This window comes from Mus caroli, chromosome 1 (assembly GCF_900094665.2).
Source record: "Mus caroli chromosome 1, CAROLI_EIJ_v1.1, whole genome shotgun sequence".
Classification (NCBI taxonomy): domain Eukaryota; kingdom Metazoa; phylum Chordata; class Mammalia; order Rodentia; family Muridae; genus Mus; species Mus caroli.
Window position 1 is genome coordinate 56,508,391 of NC_034570.1, and position 27,320 is coordinate 56,535,710.

Below are 27,320 nucleotides of genomic sequence, written 5' to 3' on the forward strand. Positions count from 1 at the left end.
TAAAGAATCTTGCCATTTGACATTGGGAAAAAAAAGATAATTGTTAGAAATTGTCAGTGACTATCAATCATGATTGTAGAATATGCAATCAGCTCTATCAAATAGATAACAACATTCACCATGGGAAATTTGGCTGGGCCATCTAGGATATAGAAATCCTTTCTGTTATCTCAGCTGGGCAAAGAACCAGTTAAACAACCTAGACCCTTGTGAGTTCGAATGTTTTCAGGTCATGTCTGACTTGACCAGCTTCTCAAACCTTTGTTTTTCCTGGTTTCATGATCATTTCACAATTGGGAGGGTTGGAGATATGTCCTCACCTTTTGAGCTTTGGGAATACTGAGATATTTCAAGAATAATATCTGGAGTTGACATCATGTGATTTCATTGGCATTCAGGGTAAAAGAATGAGAACCTAAGCTTGAATCCCTAGAGTATCTTGAAATCAGACATGGTCATGCACACACCTGCAACCCCACCTTTGTGGGGAACAGAGACAAGAGGACAGCCGATGCTTGCTGGCCACAAGGTTAGCTCCAGGCCCAGCAAAGGAGTCTTTCAAATGAAGAAAGACCCACAGTGATAGAGAAGAACCCCCTGCCATCCTCTGGCCTCTCCACATGCATGTACATGCACATATGCACATAGGCCTCCTCCCTCCCTGTGCCCCTCTTAAATGGTATCCACAGACTAGATTCTGCAAAGCAGGAAGAACTCAATGTGTTGTTTGTGTGTGCAAAGGGAAACCGTGACAAAAGGATCTCTGTATGAGATTCTGTTAACTATGTCAATTTATTTGCATTTGAGTACTATAGAAACATTAGGTGTCTTTACAGACATTTATTTATTTATTTATTTATTTATTTATTTATTATAAGAAGAGTAATCAATTATCCCATCAATCAAGGTATTTTACAGTATTGGGTCTGGTTTAGGCTAGCAAGAAAAATGAATGATACAAAAGGAGATCGTTTGGAAAATAATTATAGAGGCCCTGGGAGGACTGAGCAAGCAGTGAAAACGTAATGCCATTAAAGCACCTTTGTGCAGAACATAAAACATTGATCACAAAGACTGTATTTGCTGGTCAGTATAATAATAATTTTAATAATAATAATAATAATCAAAAGCTGCAATTCTTGACCAGGTTTTAGCTTGCAGCTTTGAAACCATATTGATAAGGAAAAGCTGAAGAAAGCTGGCCTGTTCTCTGGAAGAAAGGATAATTGTAGCGACCTAATTGCGGCCTCCATTGAGAGAGCAGAATGATACCAAGCAAATTATCCCCACTGTCAAAAGAGAAAGCAGTGCAGCAGGTACTTCATAGTTTCTTTTCGTGGCACTACTGCTCGCCCACATCCCTCCCCTACAACCCTTTCCTGACCTCTAGTTCTGTCACCCCTGTAGGTAGCAAGCCAGCTTCTCTCCTCCCTATTCCTCTCTAGTCATTTGTTTACCCTCACACAATAGCAGCCAAGAAAATGTCGCCCCTAAACTCCTTTGCAGTGGTCAGACAGTCGAACCTGCACCCCAGGACGTTAACCAGGGATAGTTTGAAAGTACTGAAGTCCTACGAAGGTATAGAAGAGCAAGTATGAATGAGGGATATCATTCGGTGGTGTTTTAGCTGAAGTCATAAAAGGCAAACAGGAGACACAGAAAAGAAAAAAATAAGGGACTCAGATCACAATGTATTCATATCACTATTATACAAAGCTCCTTGAAAAATCAAAAGGGAAAATGCCCAGTAATCTGATGGAAAAATCAGCTAACGATATGGACAGCTCACGGAAGAGGAAATGAAAATGGCCCCTAAATATATGAAAAGATACTCAGCATCACATAATAAGAGTCAGGCTAATTAAAACCTCATGGAAACGTGACTTCTCACCTGGCTTATCAAATTTCACAGAGTTCGACAGTGCGCTCTGATGATGAGCCCAGAGAAACAGCTGTCCTCTTACAATGCAGGTGCCAATGCAAAACAGAGCACTGTGGAAGGAAACTTACTGAGATCTAGAAAAAAGTAGATGTGTGTCATGCTTTAACCCAGCAGTCCTTCTGTGAACTCATCCCAGAGCTGCGGTAGGAAGCACAGACTGGCTTCTGCACAGGATTTTCCCTCGTGGCGTCTTTTGCTCGGGCACACTTATTGTCGTGGCGCTTGACCTTAGTGCTCGGCAAATATTGCATTTTTATTTTGCAAACTGAAGTTTTGAGGCAACCCGGGTAGAGCAAGTGTGCTGGTAGCATTTGTCTAAACAGTTCTGTGGCCATTAGCATTTTTAGCAAAGAGGATTCTTAGAGAAAATGCTACTGTACACACAGTACACTACATCACAGTATAAACATAACTTTTATATGCAGTGGAAAGCAAGAGACTTCATGAGTCACTTTATGGTGTTGGTTTTTTTCTTTTACTGCTGTGGTCAGAAAATAAACCCACAATATCTCTGAGGTATGTCTGTACTAGCAAAAACACTACAGATACCCACATAACTAAGAATGTATGACTCGTTAAATAAGCAAAAGCATAGCCACGTGGTAGACTATTAAGTTTTTGTTTTAAAGAAACGAATTTCCATCGGCTCATATGAAGTACTCTTTTGAATTTCTATGTACAAAAGCAAAGTGTAGAAATACATTGTATCCCAGCTTTTGTATAGCAAAGGAGGGATATAAATATACAAACACAACTGCCTGAAGCACAAGCGTGGTTAGTTACACTGTTCTGGATAGAGAAGATAATGACAGCTGCAAAATTTATTTTGTTCTGTTTTAGTTTAGAAAGATAATACATTTAAGGCTGGGGAGATGGCTCAGTGGGCAAAGTGCTGACTGTGCAAACATGAGGACCTGAGTTCAGATTCCCTGCACCCAAGTGAAAGCCTGGCCTGGCAGCGTGCATCTGTATCCTCAGCACTGTCATGGCAAGGGGTAGGACCATAGCAGCAGGCTGATCTCTGGAGCTCAGTATTCTACCAGTCTAAATAGTCAATGAGCTCCAGGCTCAGCAAGAGACCAGGTCTCAGAAGATAAGGTGAATGGGGCAGGGAGAAGTATACCTTTAATGCCAGTACTTAGGAGGCAGAGGCAGGTGTTCTGAGTTCAAGATCACTCTGGTCTACATAGTGACTTCCAGGACAGCAAGGGGTACATGGTAAGACCCTGTCTCAGAAGTGAAATATGATAAAGGATACCCAATATTATATTCTACATACACACACACATACATACATATACACACGCTGAATAAACATATATGTATGTTTTACATATTTAACAATAAAAGTCAAAGGAAAAGAAAAAAATGATCTCCTAAAAATTAAAAGCAAGACATAATGAATAACCTAACTGAAACAAATTGGTTGCATAACCACCTAGGAAAAGTAATTGAGTGATATTAGAAACAGTTTTGATTGTACATAGCATGACAGGCTGACAGAAAATCCAGCCAAGATAACACCATAAGTTTTAATGACCTAGTGGTAATTTCTATGACATACACCATCAACCCAACAACATTCATATGCTGAAACCTAATTGCTAATATGATATTAATAGGAGTGAGACTCTGGGAAGATGATGTGTAATAAGGGGAAAAAAACATTAAAAGTTAGATCCATCCCCTTAGAAGAAACACCAAGGCTGTCCTGCCTTTCTTTAAGTCATGGGACACAGTAAGAGGCCAACAGTCTACATCTGCAAACAGGATCCTTCCCTGACCCTGCTAGCACTAAGATCTCCAACTAAAACCTACAGACCTATGGGTATTACGTTTCTGTTATTGATAAGCCATCCCATCTAACACTGTAATGTTAGATTGAGACAGTGACGTGTTATTATTTTAAACTATTTATCTATTTAAAATTGCCTAAAAAAATTTTAAAAATTGCCTATATTGTAATACAAATATAATTTTATCAACATAAAGAATCAAGGTATTTTATTTTAAAAAGAATGTGTAGGTATTTAATTACAGTTAAGATTTCTTCAGTGTTAATTTGGATCAGAATTATAAGCTCAAATATGAAAATTTTTCAAAACCGTGTGCTTCCAGACACAGTGGAAATCCATAGGAAGATGCTTCACAAAACTAAAAATAGATCAATCATATAATCAAGTTATATCCTACTCTTGGGTCTACATTCACAGGGATCAAAATCAGCATAGCACAGAGAGATACTTGCATATACATATTTATAGCAGAACTACTCACAGTAACTAAGCAGTGGAGTGGGCTTAGATGTACATGATCAGATGAATGAATGGAGTATGCCATGTGTACATGATTTGTATTTACTCAGCCATATGAAATCATGTCCCTTGTAAGGAAATAGATTGAAGTGGAGATAATCATGGTAAGTAAAATAAGCCAGACTCCAAAATGTATCACATGCTCTCTCTTGTATATATAAACTAGGCTTACTAATAATGAAACACATGTGTGTACATGTATGCATATATATATATATATATATATATATGACATGAATGTAGAAGGTAACCTATTTAGGAGGAGGAAAAAGTTATAAAGGGAACTTGGGAACTTAAAGGAAACAAGAAAGAAGAAGAATTAAAAATTAATATCCTACCATCTCATATGGACAGTTAGATATTGTATATATAAACACATTGTATGTGTATGTATATCATATATATGTATGTATATATATATATATATATATATATATATATAACCCAATCTCATTGAATTAAGAGTATGCCAATAAAATCCAAATCTGTTGAGTGAAAATTTCTCTTAGAGAAGAACTGTATATATGTAGTATGCACACATGTATATGTCATATAAATATACAAACACAGAGGGGAGACTATTAGCAAGGAGGAAAGGCACAAGAGATGGGTGGTGAACAGAGACAAAGGACAGGGCTATACAGGTATGAAAATGTCATTAGGAACTTGTCACTGTACGCTTGCTCAAGTAAAATGATAGTAATGACTAAAAAGAAATATAGACTTCCCAGCTCCAGCCATAGAAAAACGCTTGGCAGAGTGAGCCTGAACCCAGATTGTAGAGTCATCCACCACTCCTTACAAAAAAACCAAAAGGGCACAAGAGTAACAACTTCTTCCAAATAAAACCAGCAAGTTAGGTGTGGGGCTGAGGCTACCTGCTTGCCAGATAGCAGCAAAGAAGCTATGGAAAGTAGATGGGTCCAGACATAAGGACAAAGCAGTTGATACAGACCCATCTCTGTTAACTTCGTGTACCCTGTGCAACACAGGGAGTAAAGGATGCCCAGGATCAAAACCCTAAACATGTTGTGTTTATGTATCATGGACTTAAATAAGTCTACAAGAATTTCTCAACCCCTGGAATAGAAGAACAAAGAATCTCTAATAACATATTTGTCCCCATTAGAAGTACCTCAGTCACTAACACTTTAATCTGGAAATCACCAATTAAAAAATAAAGAAAGAATGAATTGAGCATTTATACTGATTTACCTGCATGGGGAGAGTGTCACTAAAATCAAAAGCCCTGTTGAGGACAAGGTTTTCTTATAGAAGAATTCAAGATGAGAAATATAAAGAAATAGCAGCCTTCTGAACAACTATTTTACAATTTGTCATGAAACAGTTCAGCAAATTCATTAATGATGAAATGAAAAGGTGATCACAAAACTGACCAATGAACTTGGGTTTGCTCCCGTAACATTGCTAAAGTAAGACAACCAGACATTGCATGCATTTTTATGTAATACAACTTAAAGTGCATTACTGGAGTGTTAATTATTCTATAGCAAAAACTTCATGAATTGGCATCATAACAATACTGAGTTATCTTCAGTGTCACTGTTATCAAATTTTCACACTTCCTATATCTAAATATAACTGATTTTGATATTCAACTTATATCCTATGATAGTGAATAAAGGTATAATTCCTGAAAACATCTTAATATTATCTAATATCTTCAAATAATACATAATACATTAATATAATAATAAATAGTATTATATATTAATTAATATAATAAATAATATAATGTTATATATTATTTTAAGAGCATATTAAACAAAATAGCCTCCCTAGCATCATTGGGTGGTAAAGGAGGGAGTAAAATATTTCAGCTCAATAATCAGGAAGAGCAAATTGTTATAAGTCACTTATGAAGGGAAAGCCTGGGTTATCATCCAGAGGTTTAGCAGTCTCACTGTGGTACAAAACTGGAGCCACATGTTTAGACCCAGGGAAGGAAGACAAGCCAATAATTCAATCTAGCAGAAATAACCTTTAGAAATAAACGTATAGAAAACATATTTGTACTACTCAAGGACTGCTGCCCCAAAGCATTCTTCTTGAATATGTACAATCCTCAAGAAGCCTTGGGTGTCAGGCCTGTGTGGGTCTTTATTAAGTCTGAGTACCTTAGTAGATTAAATATTCAGTTACTTAGTGTGGTAGTTTGATTGAGAGTGGACCACAATAGGTTCATATGTTTGAGTGCTTAGCCTCCAGTTGGGGGAACTGTTTAGGGAGAACTAGCAGGTGTTGCCTTGTTGGAGGAGGGATGTCAGAAGCCACGCTATCCCTAGTTAGCTCTCTCTCTCTCTCTCTCTCTCTCTCTCTCTCTCTCTCTCTCTCACATCTCTTGGTCTCATGAGTGTTGTTTCGATATGTAAGCTCCCAACTATTGCTCTATCAAGTCTGCCTGCCTGCCAATGTGCTCCCCATGGACCAAGCCTCTGAAACTCTAAATGAGCCCCCAATAAACCCTTTGTTCTATTGGCTTCTTAGCTCATGGTGTCTCATTAAGGGAGTGGAAACTACCTAAGTCATTTGCGAAGGTAAGATCAAATAAGAATCAGACAGAATGAGCCTTTACAATGTAGGCAATAGAGGGGCAGCATGAAGCCAGCCATGTCAAGGGACACTTAGCTTTTCTCACCTGCTTCTTAAATAGTAGGATTCTTCCAGTGGAAGACAGGAGATGCAGAAGTGCTATAGTTGTGGCTATGGCGAGGTGTAAGCACACAGAGCCTGCTGTTTGCTCATAGTTGAGTGCATCTCTCAAGACTTCGTGTGTTGGACATCTGCTCCTCAGCATGATAGCATGGTATGGTAGATCCTAATGGGAATAAGTCCCTAAGTAATATGGGGTCATGGCCTTAGAAAAAATTGTGGAACCCCAGCCGTTCTGGCCTCCCATTTCTGTATGTGGTCTCTCTGGCACATGTTCCTACCACCATTGCTTGAAATGATGCAGCCAAGGGACCCTACCTCAAAACAGGGGACATGCACTTAGATGTAGAGCACCTCAACCCAGAGCTATGTTGGCCTCTCTTCTCTACTGACAGAAAATGAATTAATAAGGACAACTTCTGTATTACTTACAAATACGGATGCTCTATAAGAATGTTTTATCTGAGGCTTTGTTTTCTAAAATGTCTGTATCTTTGTTTCATTTTATAAAAAAAATAAAATGATAAAATAAAAATTAAGAATATTTAAGTTTACCAACATTTTTTTAAAATGTTAAAGCACATGTTAGAGAAATCTTATTTTCCCACACCCTTTCATTTTGTAGAGAGCAATAGCTCAGAAAAGTAAGTTTCCACATCACATTTGTATCCAAATATTGAGTAAATACTACACATCTTTGCCCATTCATATGTGATTCTCCATTTAAAGTACCTCACCTAACTTCCATAATTTATATCAAGTTTCCTCAAAACTCAGGCCACATGGTCCTGCCCATATAATTCTTCCCTTCACCACAAGGAATGACAGGTTTTGCCCCATGTATACACAGTAGCTTTCTTTGCTACTGAATCATAGTCACTTATGCTACATCTCCCCTGTAGGTGAACCAGGGACCACATTGGCTCTGTTCTTCTTTCTAACACATAGTATAATCACAACAGATACTGAATGCATAAACAGACCAGAATTAGCACAAGAGGAACCCTTCGGATCCACTGAGGTGGTCTGTAACCCAGTTAGGAGGTGGAGTGTCAAGAATGAACCAATAGATGGTGTTCATTCTGTTTTGCTTTTACAGTCTTATTCCAACATGTGGAAACAGGGTGATGTCCTCCAGGAAGAACAAAGGGCATGCTAGTGTATAAACACAACACATGGAAGCAGACTAGTTTGTTCAATCTACCCACCACTCCTCTACAAAAGGAAGCCATTTAGTAGCCATCCTGAGCAAGATGCCACAAGGCTTATATAATAGAAATGCTCACAAAATTTGGCCGGGTAAATGTTCTTATGCTTGTTTATTCATAACCTTGAACTTTTATAATGAAACAAATGTACAGAAATCTACACAGAATTGATGCATTAATGAACTTTGTAACCGTATGATAATTCACATAACTGCAGAGTTCACCAAACCTACATGTCAAAGACAAGATTTCTACATGGAGGCCACTGTAGGACTATGATTGACAAGTGTAGTCCTCTACTAGCAGATAGTAGAGTTCAGTCTCTGACAGCTGGAGATTGAGAACTCCTGGTAGAAGTAGTTGAGCTGAAGGAACCAAACACAACTTCAGCCAATACTAATTTGTCCTAATTGAGCTGACAGGGGAAATTCACAAAAATGTACATTTTGCAAAAATAAACAGGGCCCACGGATGCAGAAAGTATTCTCTTGTTTTTAGTTTTAAGTTTTGATGTATTGTAACTTAGTGGTTATACACATTTTTATATTCAAAGTAATTAAGTTATAAATAATAAATATAAATTCTAATACACATAACATGAAAAGGCAGCATTAAGGTGCATTTCTAGAAATAAGCACATTGTGACTATTTTATATATCCTGCCAGGCAATTCCACGCAGGCGTGAGTGGGTAATTTCCCAGTATCTCATATGCACACACATCCACTAATATCTAATTTCCTCTTAGAATAGGAATACCACTATGCTGAGAATGTTGATGGCTGTTTTGGAAGGCTACAAAACATTTTAGGGGTGGATCTTTGCTGGAAGAACTATTTATGTGACTAATTAAATATATTTCATGTCCTACAAATGCTTGAAATTTAAATTGGAATGTATATTAAATTATCATTTTAAGCAACATAAGAATATTATAAGGTCAGCTTCAATTCTATGTGTTTTCCTAAAATAACTTCCTTTCCCACATTGCTGTTTAATTGTCCCGGGAGTTTATTTTCTAAGATCTTCAATCTGGGTGGGGCGAGAGGAGGAGGAGCATGTTATCCTTTCAGCAGACGAACCTGCTCCTAGATGAGCTAGCCTCGGTGCTTGCTTTGGTTCTGATGACTCTACATTTACTCTTTCACCTTCCTTCTCTTTTTCTCCCTACTTTGTCTCCATGAAATTTCCTCATAGACAGGAGTCGACTCACAGGGCATTCAGCCCTCCCAACCGTGATTCCCCATTCTCAAGTTGGGTCTTCATAAGAATGTATCCTTAATCCCAGGGTCCTTTTGTATCCTCAGAATCTCTTTTACCAAGTAAAGTCATGCTGACTATGCTCTCTCAGACTTTCTTCCTTACTTCAGGGAAATATGTGCCCAGCTGGAATTTTAAGCATGGATTAACTCTTGGCATAATCCCTGTTTTAGGCTGAGTCTCAACTTCATTGCAGTCCATAGGATTGTAGCCATTTCTAATGCCACTGTCTTCCCCACTCCTTGATCATGTGATGTTTCAATGAGAATAGTGCGCTTGCCATACTCTCACTTAGTCATTTATTATAATCCATCAGTCAGAGATCTGCTGGTCTGACTGAGAATGCAGTGGAAAGACAGAAGGACACTGTTGTAGCAGCCTTTTGGGGTTTTATGTTACCTTGACAAAAAAAAAAAAAAAAAAAAAACTAGAGTTATTTTGGAAGAGGAAATCTTAATTAAGAAAATGCCCCCACCAGTTGGCCTGTGGGCAAATCCAGGATCCATTTTCTTAAATGGTCTTAGATACTATAAGAATGTAAAATGAGCAAGCCAAGAAGAGGTAGCCAATAAGCGACACTCTCCCTATGGCCTCTGCTTCAGTTCCTGCGTCTAGGTCCCTGCCTCAATTTCCCTAGATGACAGGCTGTAAGCTGTTAAATAAATAACATAACATAACATAACATAACATAACATAACGTAACATAACAAACAACTAACAAAAAAACCAAAAAACAAAAAACGTTTTCTCCCTAAATTGCTTTGGGTCATGGAGTTTTATCACAGTAGTAAAACCCTAAGACAAGTGGGTTATGGCAACATACTGAAATCTCTTTGAATAAATCTGAATAATGTACTTCAATAAAACTTTCTGGAGTTGTGGAATTTGTCCACATCTTCATTGTCAGAACAGAAGCCACTGGCTACATGTAGCTATTAATCACTTGAATACATGTATACTACTGAAAAAAAAAACCTGTTTTATTTTTATTTCAATTAATTCAAATTTAAATTTATAGGGCCACACACAGCAAATGGCTACCATATTAGGCAGCAGATCTAAGCAATAGAAATATAAATATTATACACTGTGGCCAAGGAAATGGAAATAAAAAGGGACATCCAAGAAATAGAACAGAGAGAGGAGACACTGCTATTTTCAAAGAGAGAAAAGAGAGGTTGCGGTAATTCAAAGGTAGTATGCTCAGCAGCATGGGGAAGCAAGTGATACTATGTCCTGAAAAGTTTGTTAGGCCATCCTGGAAATCAGAAGTTTTAACAGGTTGAGTTTCCAGTGGTCAGAAGGCCCCCTGGTAGAAACAATTAGAATTTTCAAACTGCACGGGTGGAGGTGGATCAGAGCAAGACAAATGAAATATTTTTCTTTGACACTATCTTGAGAGTCTCTTCATCTTCTATGCACCCCATTTCTAAGACTACCTTGTCCTCCCCCACATGGAGGGACCCTGATATATGGCATAATAATGAGAGTACAGAGAAATTACTATTTCACCTACTGAGTGATTAATATGAAATTAGTTACTGCAACCCTCAGTAGTGAGGAGAAGATAGAGGAAAAATTTTGTTTTGTTTTGTTTTAGCAGAGAAAAATACAAGATCCAACACTGCTTGGCACACACAGACAACTTTTTCATCTAAACTCTCTACACTCTTAGCGAGCTTAATTAATGAGAAAACTTCAAAGAATGAGGAGATGAAATACAAAACACAGATTCCAGTGTTCTACTTTATTTTAGAAAACCCAGGCTTGGAGATTTCCCTTCAGATAATACACAAGTGTAGTCCCATGTGGCAGCTAGGAGGTATTCATTTATCTACTAACTGATTTCTCTCAAGGCATCTCACTCATGAGGGAGAGGAAGAGAGGAAACTTACAGTCCCACCCTCTGACTTTCCCTGATGCCATTTTGCCTTATTTACAATGGAAATCCATCCCTATCCTTGTAGTACAGGAAACGTTCTCTGATAAACCATCTGTGCCATCCCTTGAAAAAAAAGGATAAATCTTAACATACTCCCCATTTTAGGCTGAGTCTCAAATTTCAGTGATCTTCTTTATAAAAAAATCATTCAAATAAGCATCCATGAATCTGAGACTAACTTGCATTGACAGGGGACGGGCCCTTAATAGTTAGTTGTCCTACTGTGTGATCTTCTTTTCATCTTAATTCAGAATTCCTTAAGGACTCAAACTGCCTTTTGCAAAAATATAAACCCTTCCAATTATTTATATGTCAGGTACATTTTTAGCCTAGTCAAACAGATACACAATAATGTATCCTGACATTTATTTTCGTCTGTTTTGACCCAGAGATGCTGCTTCCTTATTTTATACCACCTTCTAACTGTCTTATTTTGTTACTTTTTCTTTCTCTTGCTCAATTTCTTCACCTTTCTACTGACAAAATAAATAAATAAAAACCACAGACCTAAAATACAAATGCTAGGACAGTGTTTGTCACAAGGGAAAAAAATAAGAACTTTGAAAGATCATGGCTTCTAAAGAGTTTGACAAAGGGTTTGATGTTTAGAAAATGAAAATAGCTGCCACGTTCAAAAAACAACTGTTTTTGTTTGAAGAGACGTTGCTGGGAGACTTTCTGTTTTGTTTATAACTGATCTGGGCCTTCTATTTGTGTCTCCAGGCAAACACAGAGCTTTCACTGCTAGCCATAGCTCTCCTGTCTTTTCTGAGTCCTGGACTTCAGCTTCCAATCCATTCTTCCTTAATCATAGCTTTGGATACCTGAGTCAGGATCATCTTAATATCTCTTCCCATCCAATTTATGTCTTATGTTCTCAAGGTTAAAAGGTTCAAGGGTCTCCTGAAACCACCCACACTACCACTGTCCAATAGAACATCCTTGTGAGCTTTATATATTAGTGAAATAGTGGGATTGAAGAGAACCAAGTTAATGCTTTCTGGATAAATTCTAAGAATCCAGGTGGGTATAGAATCTACCTAAATATATTATCTGATGCATCCCCAGGGTGTCTACATATTGCCACTGCCTAGCAGTAACATTTTGTACTATCACTTAAAGATTTGGCTATGGAGTTTTGCTAGTAATGGAGTTTAATCCATTTATATGTGCCAATTCATCTCTGTCACAAGCCTATTAATTTCTTCATTATTTTACTCTGCCAAGCCCTTGTACAATGAAGCACAATGATCCCCATTTATGTAACAACAACAACAACAAAAATATTTGGAGTCTCTTATAAATTACCCTGAATTCTACTGGTTTTAGTGACCAGACTTTTTCTATATTTCTTCTTCATACTTAAATTATTTTTTGAATTTTTTTTGGAACAGTACACTGAAACTCTGGAGTACTAAAGAGTGAAGTCAAAATAAAGTATAAGACTCTGGTGGGCTCTTTCCCATGCAGCCTTGTCCCAAGAAAGACTCTCATGGTATATCTCATTTGGGGTGTACTATTGCCACAAGCACAGCTGCTTTGTAGGGAGGGACTGCTATCCTCCCAATCATCAGTAAGCATTATGTCAAAATACCTATAGCATTGCTATCAAAGTGAAGACTCTGTGACAAATAAAGGTCATGGATTTAAAATTAATCCTCTTATGCTGTTGGCATTTCAGCATGGTATGATCCTGAGGAAACAGGGAGTGACAGCTAAGTGGCTAGCAAGAGTTAACACAGATTCAGGAGACTACTTCATCAGATCAGCATAGGAAATTCACATTAGTTTATGCTGTCTTTTCTATATTTTTCAGGATTGGAGCAAAACATCAGGAGCTAAGGGAAAAGCAAGCAAGAGGCCTTGTTGATTATGCCACGGCAGTGACTGGACCAATGCACGATATGGACGATGACGAAATGGACCCCAATTATGCCAGAGTGAACCACTTTCGGGAACCATGTGCATCAGCAAATGTCTTTAGATCTCCATCTCCCCTTCGAGCTGGACCACTTGCTTACCCTCGGGATGGGCGTCCACTGTCTCCAGACCACTTAGAGGGTCTCTATGCCAAGGTCAACAAGCCATATCATCCACCAGCCCTAGCTGACAGGTAATATAACTGAGTGAAAGATGAATGCAGTTTTAATTCAGTAAGTTTCAAATCATCTCTACTGCTGAAGCAGATAAAAACATATCCATCCCTCAATCTATTAAAACCACGGTGACATGGTGCCCTAGACAAGTGTTGCACTTTGACCTACCAGTAAGGTATCAGTCATCAAAAATAAAACAATGGCCGGTTATAAGGTGACATGAATGGATGGTGACAGTACAGCACATGAGACAATAGGGAACAATTTTTGCAGGAATACAGTGGCGGAGAACTAATGAAAGCTTTGAAGGAATATTGTCTTTTGTCCTAAGATCCCTATTGTAAGACACTTATTCAAGAAGATGGCATGGAACCTGGAGATACAGAGTCAGAAAAGGGAAAATGGCTTCTGAATGGGTGTAATTGAAGTAGGACTATAGACAGCTATAGAGACAAATAAGATAGGGCAAACTAAACTGCCTAGCTATTCACTGATGAGCAGGGGAAGAAAATGGGGTAATCTTGGTCCTAGGAGTTTGATGAAGTAGAGGAAGATAGGAGGTGACCTGTAGCTTTAGCAGCAAGGGAACAAAATATTGGGAGCATCTGTCTGAAGGAAGTAAGGAACAGGATAATTCCAACCCCACCTCTTGCCAAAAGAAAAATGCCCTGTCTTGGGAAAGGCTGGTCCAAGGGAGCTTTGTAGGGAGGGACTGCGACTCCAAATGTGTGATTAGGTGACCTTGGAGTCCCACATTCCAGGAGTGGGTGGATGGACTTGGCTCCAACCTGATTGCTTCTGCTTGGAATCTGGGGAGAGGAGGTGAGGACGAAGGTGTGAGAAGCTCTCATTCTAGATGAAAGAAAAAGACTCATCCTCCCGATTTCTTAGGGTTCTGACAAGCACCCGGTCCCTAGCAGTAGCCAGCGTCTGTGTGATAGCATGATATATTGCATATGTTTACCGTTTACACATTTCCCCAGCTGGGTGATATTATGCACTTTCAATTAGGTTGGGGAGAGGAAGGGAAATCATGGCATTTTTATGCAGACTGTAAAGTGGAGCTTCACAAGACTGATTACCTTTCAGAGCCTTTCCAATAACCAAGTGGGAAGCGAGGAGCAATTTTTAATCCTTACTGTCAAGCTTCCAGGTTGATAATATTAAAGAAAGATGGTCAAGTTTTTCGTTAGGACAAAATGAAAATATAAATTCCTATGACTGTGTGATATGGCCATCATAAGTAAATTGCTAATTCCAAGGATTGATTAAGAGTTGGCCTTTTTCTCTCCAGCCTTCACATAGGGTTGAATTTTATCATGTAAATAATAATACTATACTTGAGTCTATTCTAGGCTAAAGCATAGTCAATCTTCCTTTCTCTAAGTCAGAAAGGGCTTTATAGCAATACTCTTAGCATATGTCTGATCGAACACCAGCACCCAAGACTATATTTCTCAGACCTTCCCAAGCTGGTATGTCCCAGTGTTAATTCCATGGGAATAAATGTGAACTATTCTGCAAAAAGAAATTTGTAGCAAACCCACAAGCTGAGTTAAACCACAGAAACAGGCTTTCTTTTTCCTGTGCCCTTTTATTTCCTGGTGTGTTAATATGTATTCTTGATCTCCAAGAATACTAGACAACCAGAACTCGTCATGCCTAAAAGATTTGTCACCCAAAGTTTATTTTACCCATATTTTTTAAGCCCTAGGATTGTTCTAATTCCTATCTCTGTAACAAAATCCAGGAAATTAACAACTCAAGAAGAAGAAATCTTTAAGTCTGTACAGTTTTCCAGGTCTCAGTCCAAGCCATCTATAGCTGCTCAGCCCAGCTGTTTCTGCTCCACATCATGACGGGGAGAATGTATTTGGGGAGAACTACTCATCCAATGACAGCAGAAAGCATAGAAGGTCACATGGAAAGGACCAGGGACATCATTAACCCTTCAAAACCATGCCCTTTGGCTAATATTGATTGTGAAATTGACAGGGTCTCAAATCTGGGCATATCTATGAGGAAGCTTCTACATTGGGTTATCATCATGAAGTAGGCATCAAGTATTTCATGGGCCAGAATTCCATACTGAATAAAAAGGGAGGCAAGCTGAACAATAGAATTTCTCTCAGCTTGCTTCCTGATAATGAGACTGCTGCTTCAATTTCTGCCGTCATGATGTCTCCATCATAATAGACTGCACCCTCAAACTGTGAGCCAAAATAACTCTCACCTACTTAAGTTGCTTTTTGTCAGGTATTTGGTCACAGAGAGGGGAAGAATAGCAAATGCTCCCCTCAGACACTTACTTCCTCAGACTTGACTTTACTTTTGAGTAGCTATGACCTTATCAACAGATGAACCCACTGACAAAGTTGCCATCTCTCTGTGGCCCTAGCTATAAACACAGCTGTACTGGGACCAAGCCTTCAATACTGAATCAATAGAGGGAATTTTTAGATCTAAACCGTGACATACATATATATGGTATTTTAAGTTAATTTTACCCATGTAGGTAGACCAGGAAAGAAATCTCGTTGGATAATGTTAAAGACAGCCACTATAAAATGCTGCCAAAAAATTATTTATTTACTGCCCAGCTCACATATCTTTTGCCTCCTTGTGTTAATAAATGCTCCAAATCTGCCTTCTGCGAGTTTTAGACAGCTGTTAAATTTTTAGATAACAGATCAAAGAGTAACTCTTTTTACCCAGAATTGTCTTGATTCTGCTCTTATCTTTAATTATATTTAAAGACTGCACTGTTCCTTTTCCTTAAAGTCTTAAAGCAAGCAATTTTTGCCTTGATGCACAGTAAACACTAGATAATGATAGCTATTATCATCATGGTTACTGCTATGACCACTTGTACTCTTCTGTATCTGTGAAATTCTGGACATTCTGAGTTCTAAACCTACCATATTTTAAAGTGAAGGGCATATCACTTATCTAGTCATCTGATCAAGCTGTCTTCATTCAGTAAGCATTTATTTGGCATCTACTATATTATATATACTCTAGAAAGTTCTAGGGAAGATGGGAGGGTGATCCTGACATGTTCATAAGGATTAGAGGAATTCCTTTTCTAATCAATAGAAACCCACGACATGTGGAAACGGAGAATTGTAATACTCTGTAATTAGAAGTGAAAGCTTCTTTCCCTTGTTTAGGCTACACCTAAAAGGCCTCCTAAAGCAGGTGAGAGTGGAGCTGGCTCTGGAAGGCTCCTTAAACATTGATTAGGTACAATAAGATACCTCTTTTCCCTTACAAAATAGTTATGTAAGAAGGTCAAGTTGCTAGAAAGAGCATGCATTTGAGGAAGTTGAGAAATACCCAGAATATGCATGTAAGCAGGAAGGAAAGTGGCAGGAAGTGAGACTGCACGGCACACTGGAGTCACTGTGTCACATCTCATGTTGATACTTAATTGGCTGATAGTAACTGATGACAAGTGTCCTGCAGCTGTCCAATGTGGGCTCCAGAAATCTGAGTGATGACATATGTGCAGTGGAGACTGATATATGTCAAGATCCTGTAGCCGGTATCATAACGGTGTCCACAGAGATGGAGAGACTAAAGCCTGTCAAGAAACTGTAGCCACTAAAAGGTCATTGGTAACTTAGAGAGGATAGAGTCAGTGACTTATAAGGAGCAGAGGAGAACTGATAATAGGAATTGCTTTGGTGGTAAGAATGTAGAGAGTGAGCCTAGAGGTAATGAGAGGGTTATTGGATGGGAAAGACTGTGTCTTTGAAGTCACATCTAAAATGGTGATTCCAAACTAACAATGTCCCCTTATAACAATGTTGTAGAAAATAAGCTCAGAGAATGTGAGTAACTTGCCCAATATTGGGACATCATTCTAGACCTCTCTATACCTTTCTTTCCCCTAACCCAACCTGTTACATAGACGCACTTTCTTCCTTCTTGTACAGTATGCAGGTAAGGTGGCTTAGCTTGGGGTCTTAACACATATTAATGGCATGTTAAACCATGACTTCTGGTGTGGGGGCTGATCTGGGTCCAATTCTCTTCCACTACACAGCCTTCAGAAAAAATAACTTTCCCAAAATGCCATGCTGCATCTTCATGCAAGCAATGCAACAAATACTTATGGAGCATCTGCCAAGGGCCAGGACTGGTAGTCAGTCCTAAGTTCAGTAGGGAATGAGAGAAAATGGTATATCCCCCTCATCAGGGGTTGCTATACATTATGAGATATGTAGAAGACAGTGGTTGGTACGTGGTAGTTACTGTAGCGGAACTGTTGGGTTAGTGGTTGGGGTGAAACATAGGTGAAGGTCAAAGTGAGAGGAAGTGTGGCAGGTGAGGGCAGGGCTTTGTAAACTCCACCCACAACTCTTTCCCACCCAAGATTTTTATGCAACCCCAAAGTATGTAAGTAATAATAATAAAATACTTGCTAGTAATGTGCTATAAATTAATTTATTTTAAGACGATTCTTTACGTGTAATATTACCAGGCATTATAAATGGAAGCAGATTTGCATGCTAATGGGATGTATGCTTGTTTATTTTACATAAAGATTTAAATCTTGGCTGAATATTTGATACTGTAGGACATAAAGCATCTTCCATGTTTTTCAGAGTTGATCAATACTTTGATTTTATAATTGTCAATGCTGAGAATACCACTTCACATAAATGCATAATATAAAATGACAGAAGTATGCTTAGGGCCCCTTTCAAAACCGTTGGAAATTCTGTGCTCATCACAGGCTAGAATTCATGTAATGATTTTTTTTTTCAGTGAAATTCAAGTCAGCAACTCTAACATCAATTTTTCAAATCAAACATTCTAACAAAGTCTGGTTGAAAGATACATGAATTTGATATTTGCATACTGAGAACTGAGGATAGGAAAACAATAGAAGTTTTAGTTTCCAATAGTCACAGAGGTACAGTAAAAATATTAAACTCTTTAACATACAGTAGTCTCAAATCTGAGCCAAGGTGTCATGGTCATTGTACATGATGCATGCAGGGTAAAGTGTTTATGTTATGTGTTCTGGGCCTAGGCTGCAGTGAAGGTTAGGATACTTCAAGGGAGACTGCTACCAAAAAATACCATAAATCAATTATGTGGCCATGGTGCATCCAGAGACCTTATATTGTTGGCAATTTTTTGCAACCCTTATATTCATTTATGACCTCTTCTGTGGTTGTAATTCACAGTTTAAGAAATTGGTCATTAGACAGACCAGAAAGAAAGGAGTCAATAGCCAGAGATAAAACAGGAAGGCTCAAGAGCAAACGTGAGGGAGGATGACCGAGCCTTGGTCACCAGGGTAAGGCATTCAAACTCATCAGGAGAGAGATTAAGGGGCAGCTGTAGGAGGAAGAGCTGGTTGAGGATTTGTATTTAAGGTGTGGTCCTGAAATCCCACAAATTGGTCAATGAAGAGCATCCTCACCTCTCTACAAGATGGAGGCTTAATGCCATGATGTCTCAAATGCTGTGATGGTTAAAAACAATTTACCTTTTAATTATACAAATAATATATAATTATTATATATAGTAATACTGTTATATATAATAATATAATACCTGGTATATATATATATATATACATATATATATATATATACATACCAGGGTACAGAAGGTATGGCACATTGCCCTAGGATCACTGGGCAATCATTTCTTGAGGATAAACTCTTCCAGCTATTTTAGTCCTGGTTTGTAATCTACATCTATAGCTCTTTGGGTGTCTGTTCCCTGGATACACTCAAGCCTATTGACTTTATGATCACTGTGTTAATCATGGTGTGCACAAGTGGACACTATCTTCCAGATGCATCAGAAGCCAAAGGATTTTGTATTCCTTGGCCTTAATCTTTTATTCCTTTTATATTTATTAATGTGACCTAAACCGTTTGTCAATTTCTAGCTTATGTTATACTTTTTATCTAAAGCTGCTATGCTTTCTTTTTTATTAGATATTTTCTTCATTTACATTTCAAATGCTATCCCATTTCCTAGTTTCCTCTCCAAAAATCTCCTCTACCCTCCCCCTGCTCCCCAACCCACCCACTCCTGCTTCCTGGCCCTGGCATTTCCTTATACTAGGGTATAGAATCTTCACAAGACCAAGGGCCTCTCCTCCCATTGATGGCCAACTAGGACAAACTCTGCTACATATGCAGCTAGAGACATGCGCTCTGGGAGTCCTGGTTAGTTCATATTGCTGTGACTCCTATAAGGCTGCAGACCCCTTCAGCTTCTATGCTTTCTTGTTAGTGTCATTTTTATACTGTTATAATAAACAATATGGTAAGAGTTTTCTTCGGCTTCCATCTAGAAGGGACGTCAAGGCAGGAATCCACGCAGAAACTTGAAAATAAGAACTGAAAACAAAGGCCATGGAAGAATCTGATTACCAGCTTGCTCTTCCTGTTTTACTTAGCCTGCTCTCCTGTACAACCCAGGACCATGTGCCCAGTGCAGACCTGCCCACAGTGGGCTGGGGTCTTCCACATCAGTCATCAGTAATGACAGTAGCCCCACAGACTCACCAATAGGCCAATGCTGTGAAAGTTTTTTGTCAATTAAGTTCCCCTCTTCTCACTTGACTCTAACTTGTATCAAGTTGACAAGACATTACCAGGACAATTGTCAAGCTATGTATTACTGAATCTTGTCTCTTTTAATTGGAAGATATTCTTTGTATCTAAGCTAAAAATATGTTTGTTACAAATTAAAACCAGGCATTATGACTCACACCTGCAATCCTAACAGGTCCAGTGCTGAGGCAGGAAAATCATGTTAGAGTTCAGGCCGGGCTACATAGTGGCGTTCTATCTTACAACCCCTACCCCCACCCCCACCCCCACCCCCACCCCCACCCCCACCCCCACCCCCAAAAGTAATTGTTACTTTTAGCCCATTGTTATCATCCATAAAGATGGGGACTTTTTATCAAAAATATTAGCTATGCTTCATGGGCTTAGTTTTATTACTCTCATATTTAATCATTGTGACTCATATATGTCATTGATAAGATCATTGATCACTGTCAAATATAATCTTTACAATTCAGTACTTGAGACCTCCATTAATCTGCCCTCTGTGGGATCTTCGCTTGGCTATTAATTTAGTTGACCGGTATCTAGTTTACATTCTCCATTTCAACAGAAACATTGTAAAACCTCTGAGTTATTTTGAAGTTCCCCATGTGTTAAGAGTTGCCCCATTTGCCATCTCATAACCTAGCTAAGAAAGGAAACCACATGTTCTTAGTGAATCCTAAAGTAATTACTTTCTCTAACAGATAATCCAAATAATGTATACATTTAAAGTGAATTATAAAATGTAATGTGATCCAATAATACTGGACTCTGCATTTGCTTACAAGGATATTTATTGACTAACATAATACATCAGGGAAATCAAAGTGGCAAATAGCAGGGAACACCCCAACAATCCAGGCAAGTGGCCTTGATGCTCCAGTATGTACTTACAAGTGCTTTGTAGAAACTTTTATTGAGCATCTGTTACATTCCAAAGCTCATACAAGGGAGTTTAAAAGCAGAATCAATCCTCAAGAAACTCAGTCTAGGGCTGGTGAGATGGCTCAGTGGGTAAGAGCACCCGACTGCTCTTCCGAAGGTCCCGAGTTCAAATCCCAGCAACCACATGGTGGCTCACAACCATCCGTAACAAGATCTGGCGCCCTCTTCTGGAGTATCTGAAGACAGCTACAGTGTACTTACATATAATAAATAAATAAATCTTTAAAAAAAAAAAAAAAAAAGAAACTCAGTCTAATGACTAGGTCTGAACAACAACAAAATCACAGTATAGCGTTAGAGTAGTAAATAGAATCCATTGTGAAAATATTTAAATTGTAAGTGTATTCAATTTTGGAAAGGCACGAGGCTTTGGGGCCTTCTTGTGACATTGGTTCAAATTGATTAATTTTTCAAAAACTTAAGTTTTAGAGCTGTAAAATGAAGAGAAGGTATCTGCTATATCCAGTGGATTGTCTGTGACTTAAGTGAAATAAGTCCTGCCTCAATAAACATCAACTCTAAATCTTCACGAAAGCTTTGTCACAATAACATTGGACCATATAGCACAATAGGCTCTATATTGAGAAGGTCAGTAAGTTAAATATAACTGTTTACAAAGGTTCTTTATTGTATTTTGACCCTTGAAGTCATGCATTTCAGAACTTGATCGATTCCATCTGTTCCATGACCGCATGATTCTAAAAGTTAATCCTACATTCAGCTGTAACTCTTGCTGGGATATTATAATCACCAGAACCAAAAAGGTAGAAAGAGGAAAGGAAGTGAGAGGATAATCTATAAAGCAACTGAAAAACATCTCAGATGCTGTGGGACTTGTCATATCATCTGCATAAATGAATAATGTAGTTGTTAAACAGTGGGATACTTAGGTAATTATCCTTCTCAATCCATAGCTCATTAGATATTCCTCAGCCAGTCACCTGAATCAAGGTTATCTTCTTTCCATGTCACTAGAGTGTGCACATCCATCTGCTGGACCGGCCCAATTTCCATGGGCCCTAAAGAGCTGTCAATAACACAGTATGTGAAATAAGATTTTTTTGGCTACAAAAACAGAAAACTCAATGGATATATTTATGTTTCCTATTAAGAACTTCATGTAGCCCTGGCCTCTTCAAGTGACCTCCATTCATCTCCCTCCTTGCCTTTGATTTGGGGAAGACCTGAGGCTGTGGGTGTACCCTCCTGTGGGTGGGTTTCATCTTGGTGTTACATTATAACTCTAAGATAGTCTCATGTTTAGTCTTTGCAAAGAAAAATCTGAAAAGGTAGAATAGCCAGTGAACTATGCTAAGCAAGTTGATCTCTTTATAAAAAAAAAAATTCCAGGAGTCTCGAATAACTTCACATTAACAGAATTTAAAGGGTCACTTCCTCTTGCAAGAAAATGTGAAAGACTAGTGAGTGTTTCATCTTTCCAGCAAATGAATTCAAAGAAGCAAAAAAGGAGTTCCAAGTGGCTCTTATAGATCACTCCATGGAATCCACCACAATTAGCTCAAGTCTAGATGATTTCTTTCTTTTCCACGTTCCTCTCCCTCTAATAATCCAAAAGTTGCAGATGATGGGTACATAGCACTTAGTTCAAGGAAATTCATATTAGCATCCTGTGCGAGGTTATCCTTAGTAAGAGATTATAGCCCCTCTCTAATTGCTGAGGCAGAAATATTTCAGTCTGAGCAACTTCTGATGTTACTTGACTAAAGCACTTGGTTAGTTGTCTTCTCAGTTTTCACACTCACTGAAAATTTTGTTTTGGGGAATTTTTCGAGAAGAGGAAAGACAGATATGAAAGGTATTACCAGACAAGCTACCCAGCCAGGTGGGAACAGCTGGGGGATGGGGCGGGGGGAACAGATCATGTGCTGCTGGGGCAATGCAGGATAATTGATATCTCTTGTCACAACAGTGCATTAATTGCAGAGATTCAGCATTTCACTAAGCCGTGCTCTGTCACCGACAGCTCACAGGAGACTGATGTTTGTTCCCAGCCTCCTCCCTAGTGATTTTTCCAGTTAATTTTATTTCAGTTTCGCAGTATTTTAGATCTTTCTTCTGACTCATACCTCTATGGAACCTGTGTGTGAGATCAGAACAGTGAATACAGTAATTTCTTAGAGATGTGGGTTTTTTTTTTTTCTTTCCTTCTTTTTTAGTTCTGCAAACAGAACCAGAGCCATCGAGTTTCACTTCAGGAATCCCAGTGATAAATGCTATTTCCATGGAGACTTAACTCATCAGTTGAATGAAGCAATCAGATTTTTTTCCCCTCAGAACATAATACCATCAATGTTTAAGTGACTTTTAAACAATAATGAGAACTCTCCTAATGAAAGAATCGCTATGGCTGGATCAGTGCTGAGTAACGGCTATACCATTAAGCCGCCTCTCCTCTACCCCTTCTCTATTTAAAACGTGATGTTCTCATTAATTTCCCCCATGTTCTGAGGGCCCTGCTCTTAGTACAGGTTACTAATAAAGGGCAGACTAAATTACCATTTTCAGGGTAAAAGGTGTAGACAGTCTTCCATGGAGGAGGGTTAGTCCACAAAGACAATCTATTCCTAAGCCCACCTCCCACCCTAACCTCCAATAAATAAGGGTGCCTGAGGAACACTCTACTCTGGCTGTTAAAACTATTGTGTATGCATCCACGTAGAGGGTATTTTTTTCAAGCAAATGACTTGAATTTCAGGATCCATTCATCTAGCTAAGTCTATTTACTCAGAGGAGGTTGAAGGATATGCATAGGCTATCCTCAGTTCAACTTACAACAGCACAAACAGAAGAGCGCCTTGCCTGTAGGAAGATGGTGCCAACTGTATATCAAGAACAGCCAAGTTCGTCCTCAGCTATCAGATGGCCCCTCCTTACATTTTTGTCTCTTTCTTCCTTTCTATCATTCATTCATCCATTCATTCCATAAATTCTGAGATGCCTGTTATATACTAAACACTGTGTTCAAGGCGGTGGAGATACAGAAGTGTATCCTTTCCCTGCACAGCTAGGCTGATGCAGTTACTTCAAGCCTCTTGTGACCTGTGGTTTGCATTCATCTATTAGGCTAAGCCACATACCTTTTCATTATACAATCTTTGCTGATGCTAAGGACAGATCTCAACGTGCCCTCTTTACAATTTTTTGTATTTAATGCAATGTGTAATCAAGAATAGGCCATTGTTAGGTCAATTACTTTCCTGTATTTATCTTTTCAAACAATAAATAATCAGTGGGATGAAAGGGGGCAGTAAAAGATAGTTTTAATGCTAGCACTCATAAATATCCAACATCTTAAAGAGATGTTTTAATATTTATATGTGGTGGAATACTCATTCTCTAGAGAGAGCATGGCTGAAGGCTGATATGAACTCACACAGAAACAATATTCCCCAGTTATTCTACCTTACAGGCTCACAGGCAAGCCTGAGCAAGCCTTGGGATTCCCTCCAATGTGCCCTGCACTCAGTCTCTCTCTTCTCAGGTTGTCAATACCTGTGTGACCTGCCTAAGAAGGAAACTTTTTGTTGCATACTCAGTGCACTTTCGGTGTCAAGTTTAGTAGAGCACCTCTCCTGATCCATGCTTATTCTTTGGCCAAAGCCTGACCAGGCCTCCTTATACCATAGCAGTATTTGTCTGGTAGATTCTTCATGAAAGTCCGAGGCCAGAATTCATGGTTCAGGTTGCATGCACTGGACACTAGAAGTCAAAAAGAATAGTTGTGTTATAGGGAAGGCTATTCTTAAAGTCAGACATGGAGCAAAAGAGCTCACCAGCAAGGTGGCCATGAGATCCCTGGAAGCGTGCTGTAGGAGTGAGTAGTGAGTATAATATGAATGGAACGTCTATCCAATGCTTTTACTTCTGCTTTTGAGCCAGCACATGGACAAGTACAGGCAGGAAAGGAAACCTATGTACAAGAGAGAAGGTAAGAAGCTGAACATAGACTCTGAAGCTGAAACTTCATATGTTTTCAGGACTAGCTCAGCTATTTTCCATCATTGTTGTGTAACTTTAAAAACCAAATTACTTACCACCTATCTCTTGATTTCTGTGTCTATAAAAGGGCATAAGACAGTACCTACAGGAGAATACTGTTCCTAGGATTTAAATGTGTGTGCATACATAAGTAGGAAATAGCATTGTATGGGTTAATAAGTAGTGTCTTTATATGTAGTAATTCCTGAGAATTTGTACAATCCTGTCATTAAAATTAATATTAATTCCATAGAAAGTAGCACAATGATGGATGCCTATAATCATAGCACTTGGAAGGCTAGGCACAAAGGTCTTGAGTTTGAGGCCCCATAGAGCTACATAGCAAAAACTTTCATAAAAATACTATTTGTTAATTCCCTTGTTAGTCCTTAACAGTGAATTAAAAATGGGTGAGGAAATATATTATTCCTTTCAGAGTTTTTCCTCCAATTAATGTATCTTGTATAATTCTAGCAAAGTATCAAAGAGGAAAGTTGATATTGGTTCTAAGCTGTGTGACTATCTATGTAACCGCTTCTGCAGTCAGGATCCAGAAATATTTCCATCACCACAATGAGCTCACTCACAGTCCCCTTTATAGTCAGATATCATTCCCCCATCCCTGTCTCTCAGCAATCACCAATCTAGTTCACATCTCTGTAACTGTGCCATAAATAGCATAGTTCAGAATGAGAATCAGGTAAATAGAGAAGAGTATGACCTTCCGAGACTCTTTTCAAACAGTATAATGCTCTTGAATCTACCCTTTTGTCATTGTCAAAAGGATTTACTTGGTGTTGTTGGGTAGTAGACCACAGTACAAATGTACCATAATCCCTTAGCCACTCACCTATTGAGAGATGTTTTGAAAGTGTTCATATTATGGCTATTAAAGAGATGGGGGAAATGACTCTCTCCTGGCTTTTATATGAACATAATAAGCTCTATTTCTTCCATTCTTCCCTGTAGACCTTTTTTTTTTTTCTTGCCTTATTGCACAGGCTGTAATTTTCATGACCTTGTTGAACAGCAATGGAAAGACTGAAGACTCTTGCTTTTTTTTTTTTTTTTATCATGTGGAGAAATCATTCTGGCTTTCACCTTTGTAGTATTAGTTGAGGGATTGTGTTGGCATCTTTATGATGTTACAGAAGTTCAGCTTGAATCCCTAGTTTTCTGAGAGTTATTGTAAGCCAATGAGTTTTAGCAGATGATTTTCTATTTTTAATTTATATAATCATATGGTTTTCTTCTCTAGCTTGTTAATATGCTGATTATAGCTAACCTTTCTCAATCACAGAACCAACCACAACTAAATAAATGCCACTTTAGTTTTGGTATATAATTATTGCAGTATTTTACTATTTGCTACTATTTTTGACAAGTATTTGTGCATCTGAGTCATATGGATTACCGGCCTACAGGTTTCTTTATATTATCTTTAGTTTCAATATGGGGTGAGACCAGCTCCACTGGATAAGTAGCATTCATTTTTCTTTAAAGCTTTGCTAGCTCTCTCTAGTAAAACTGTCAGATACCTAACATTTCTTCTTTAGGAAGTTTTTAATTATAAATTCAAAGACCTTCATAATTGTAAGTCTGTTCAAATTAGGTTTTATTGTGTGAATTATGGTAGTTTTAATCTTTCTAGGACTTGATCCATGTTTTAAAACAAAATTACATTATAGGGTCATCTGTAGTATCTTTCTTATCCTAATGATGGTGCATTGTCAATTGTCTTCTGATGCAAGCATGTTTCAGACTAACTGTCCCCATAGCCGCTCATCAGCTGATAATCTACAGGGTCTCTAGTGCTACCCTATTCCCTTATTGATATTTAAAACTTGTGTTTTTCTCTTTTTATCACTTTTTGTTCTTTTGTTTTATTTGGAAACTTGACAATGTTATTGACTTTTCAAAGGACCAACTACTTTTTTCCTCATTCTTTTTCTGGTTCTAATTTCATTGATTTCGCCTTTTTATTATTTCCTTCATTCTGTTTTGTGTTGCTTATTTCTGTGTCTCTTCTTTCTAGTTTCTCTAAAGTGAAGCTGAGAATACTGACTTAAGACTTTCTTGCCTAATGTAAAACTTTGTTTTAAATTCTTCCCTCATTCTTGCTTTAGGGATATCACATGCATTTTAATACACTGTATATTTGTCATATCACTTTTGAGCTTACCTTGAGAATTTCTCTTTGCCTTGTGAGTTATTTAGACATCTGCGATTTGGTTTTAGGGATTTCTCTATTATTTTATTGTTGACCACTCATTTTATCCCACTGTGAATATACTCTCTACCCTACAAGTGTAAATTAATTTGTCTCTTCAGTTTTATCAGTTAGAGGGTTT

General features: G+C 38.3%; 1 protein-coding gene across 1 annotated transcript in view; it reads left to right on the top strand.

The window, feature by feature from the left end:
• Positions 1–27,320, top strand: part of Pard3b (par-3 family cell polarity regulator beta) — a 965,568-nt gene that overhangs the window by 795,463 nt on the left and 142,785 nt on the right. The window contains exon 20 of the mRNA XM_021162850.2: positions 13,156–13,452. Within this exon, the coding sequence (XP_021018509.1) occupies positions 13,156–13,452 (297 nt within the window). The remainder of the gene's footprint in view (positions 1–13,155; positions 13,453–27,320) is intronic.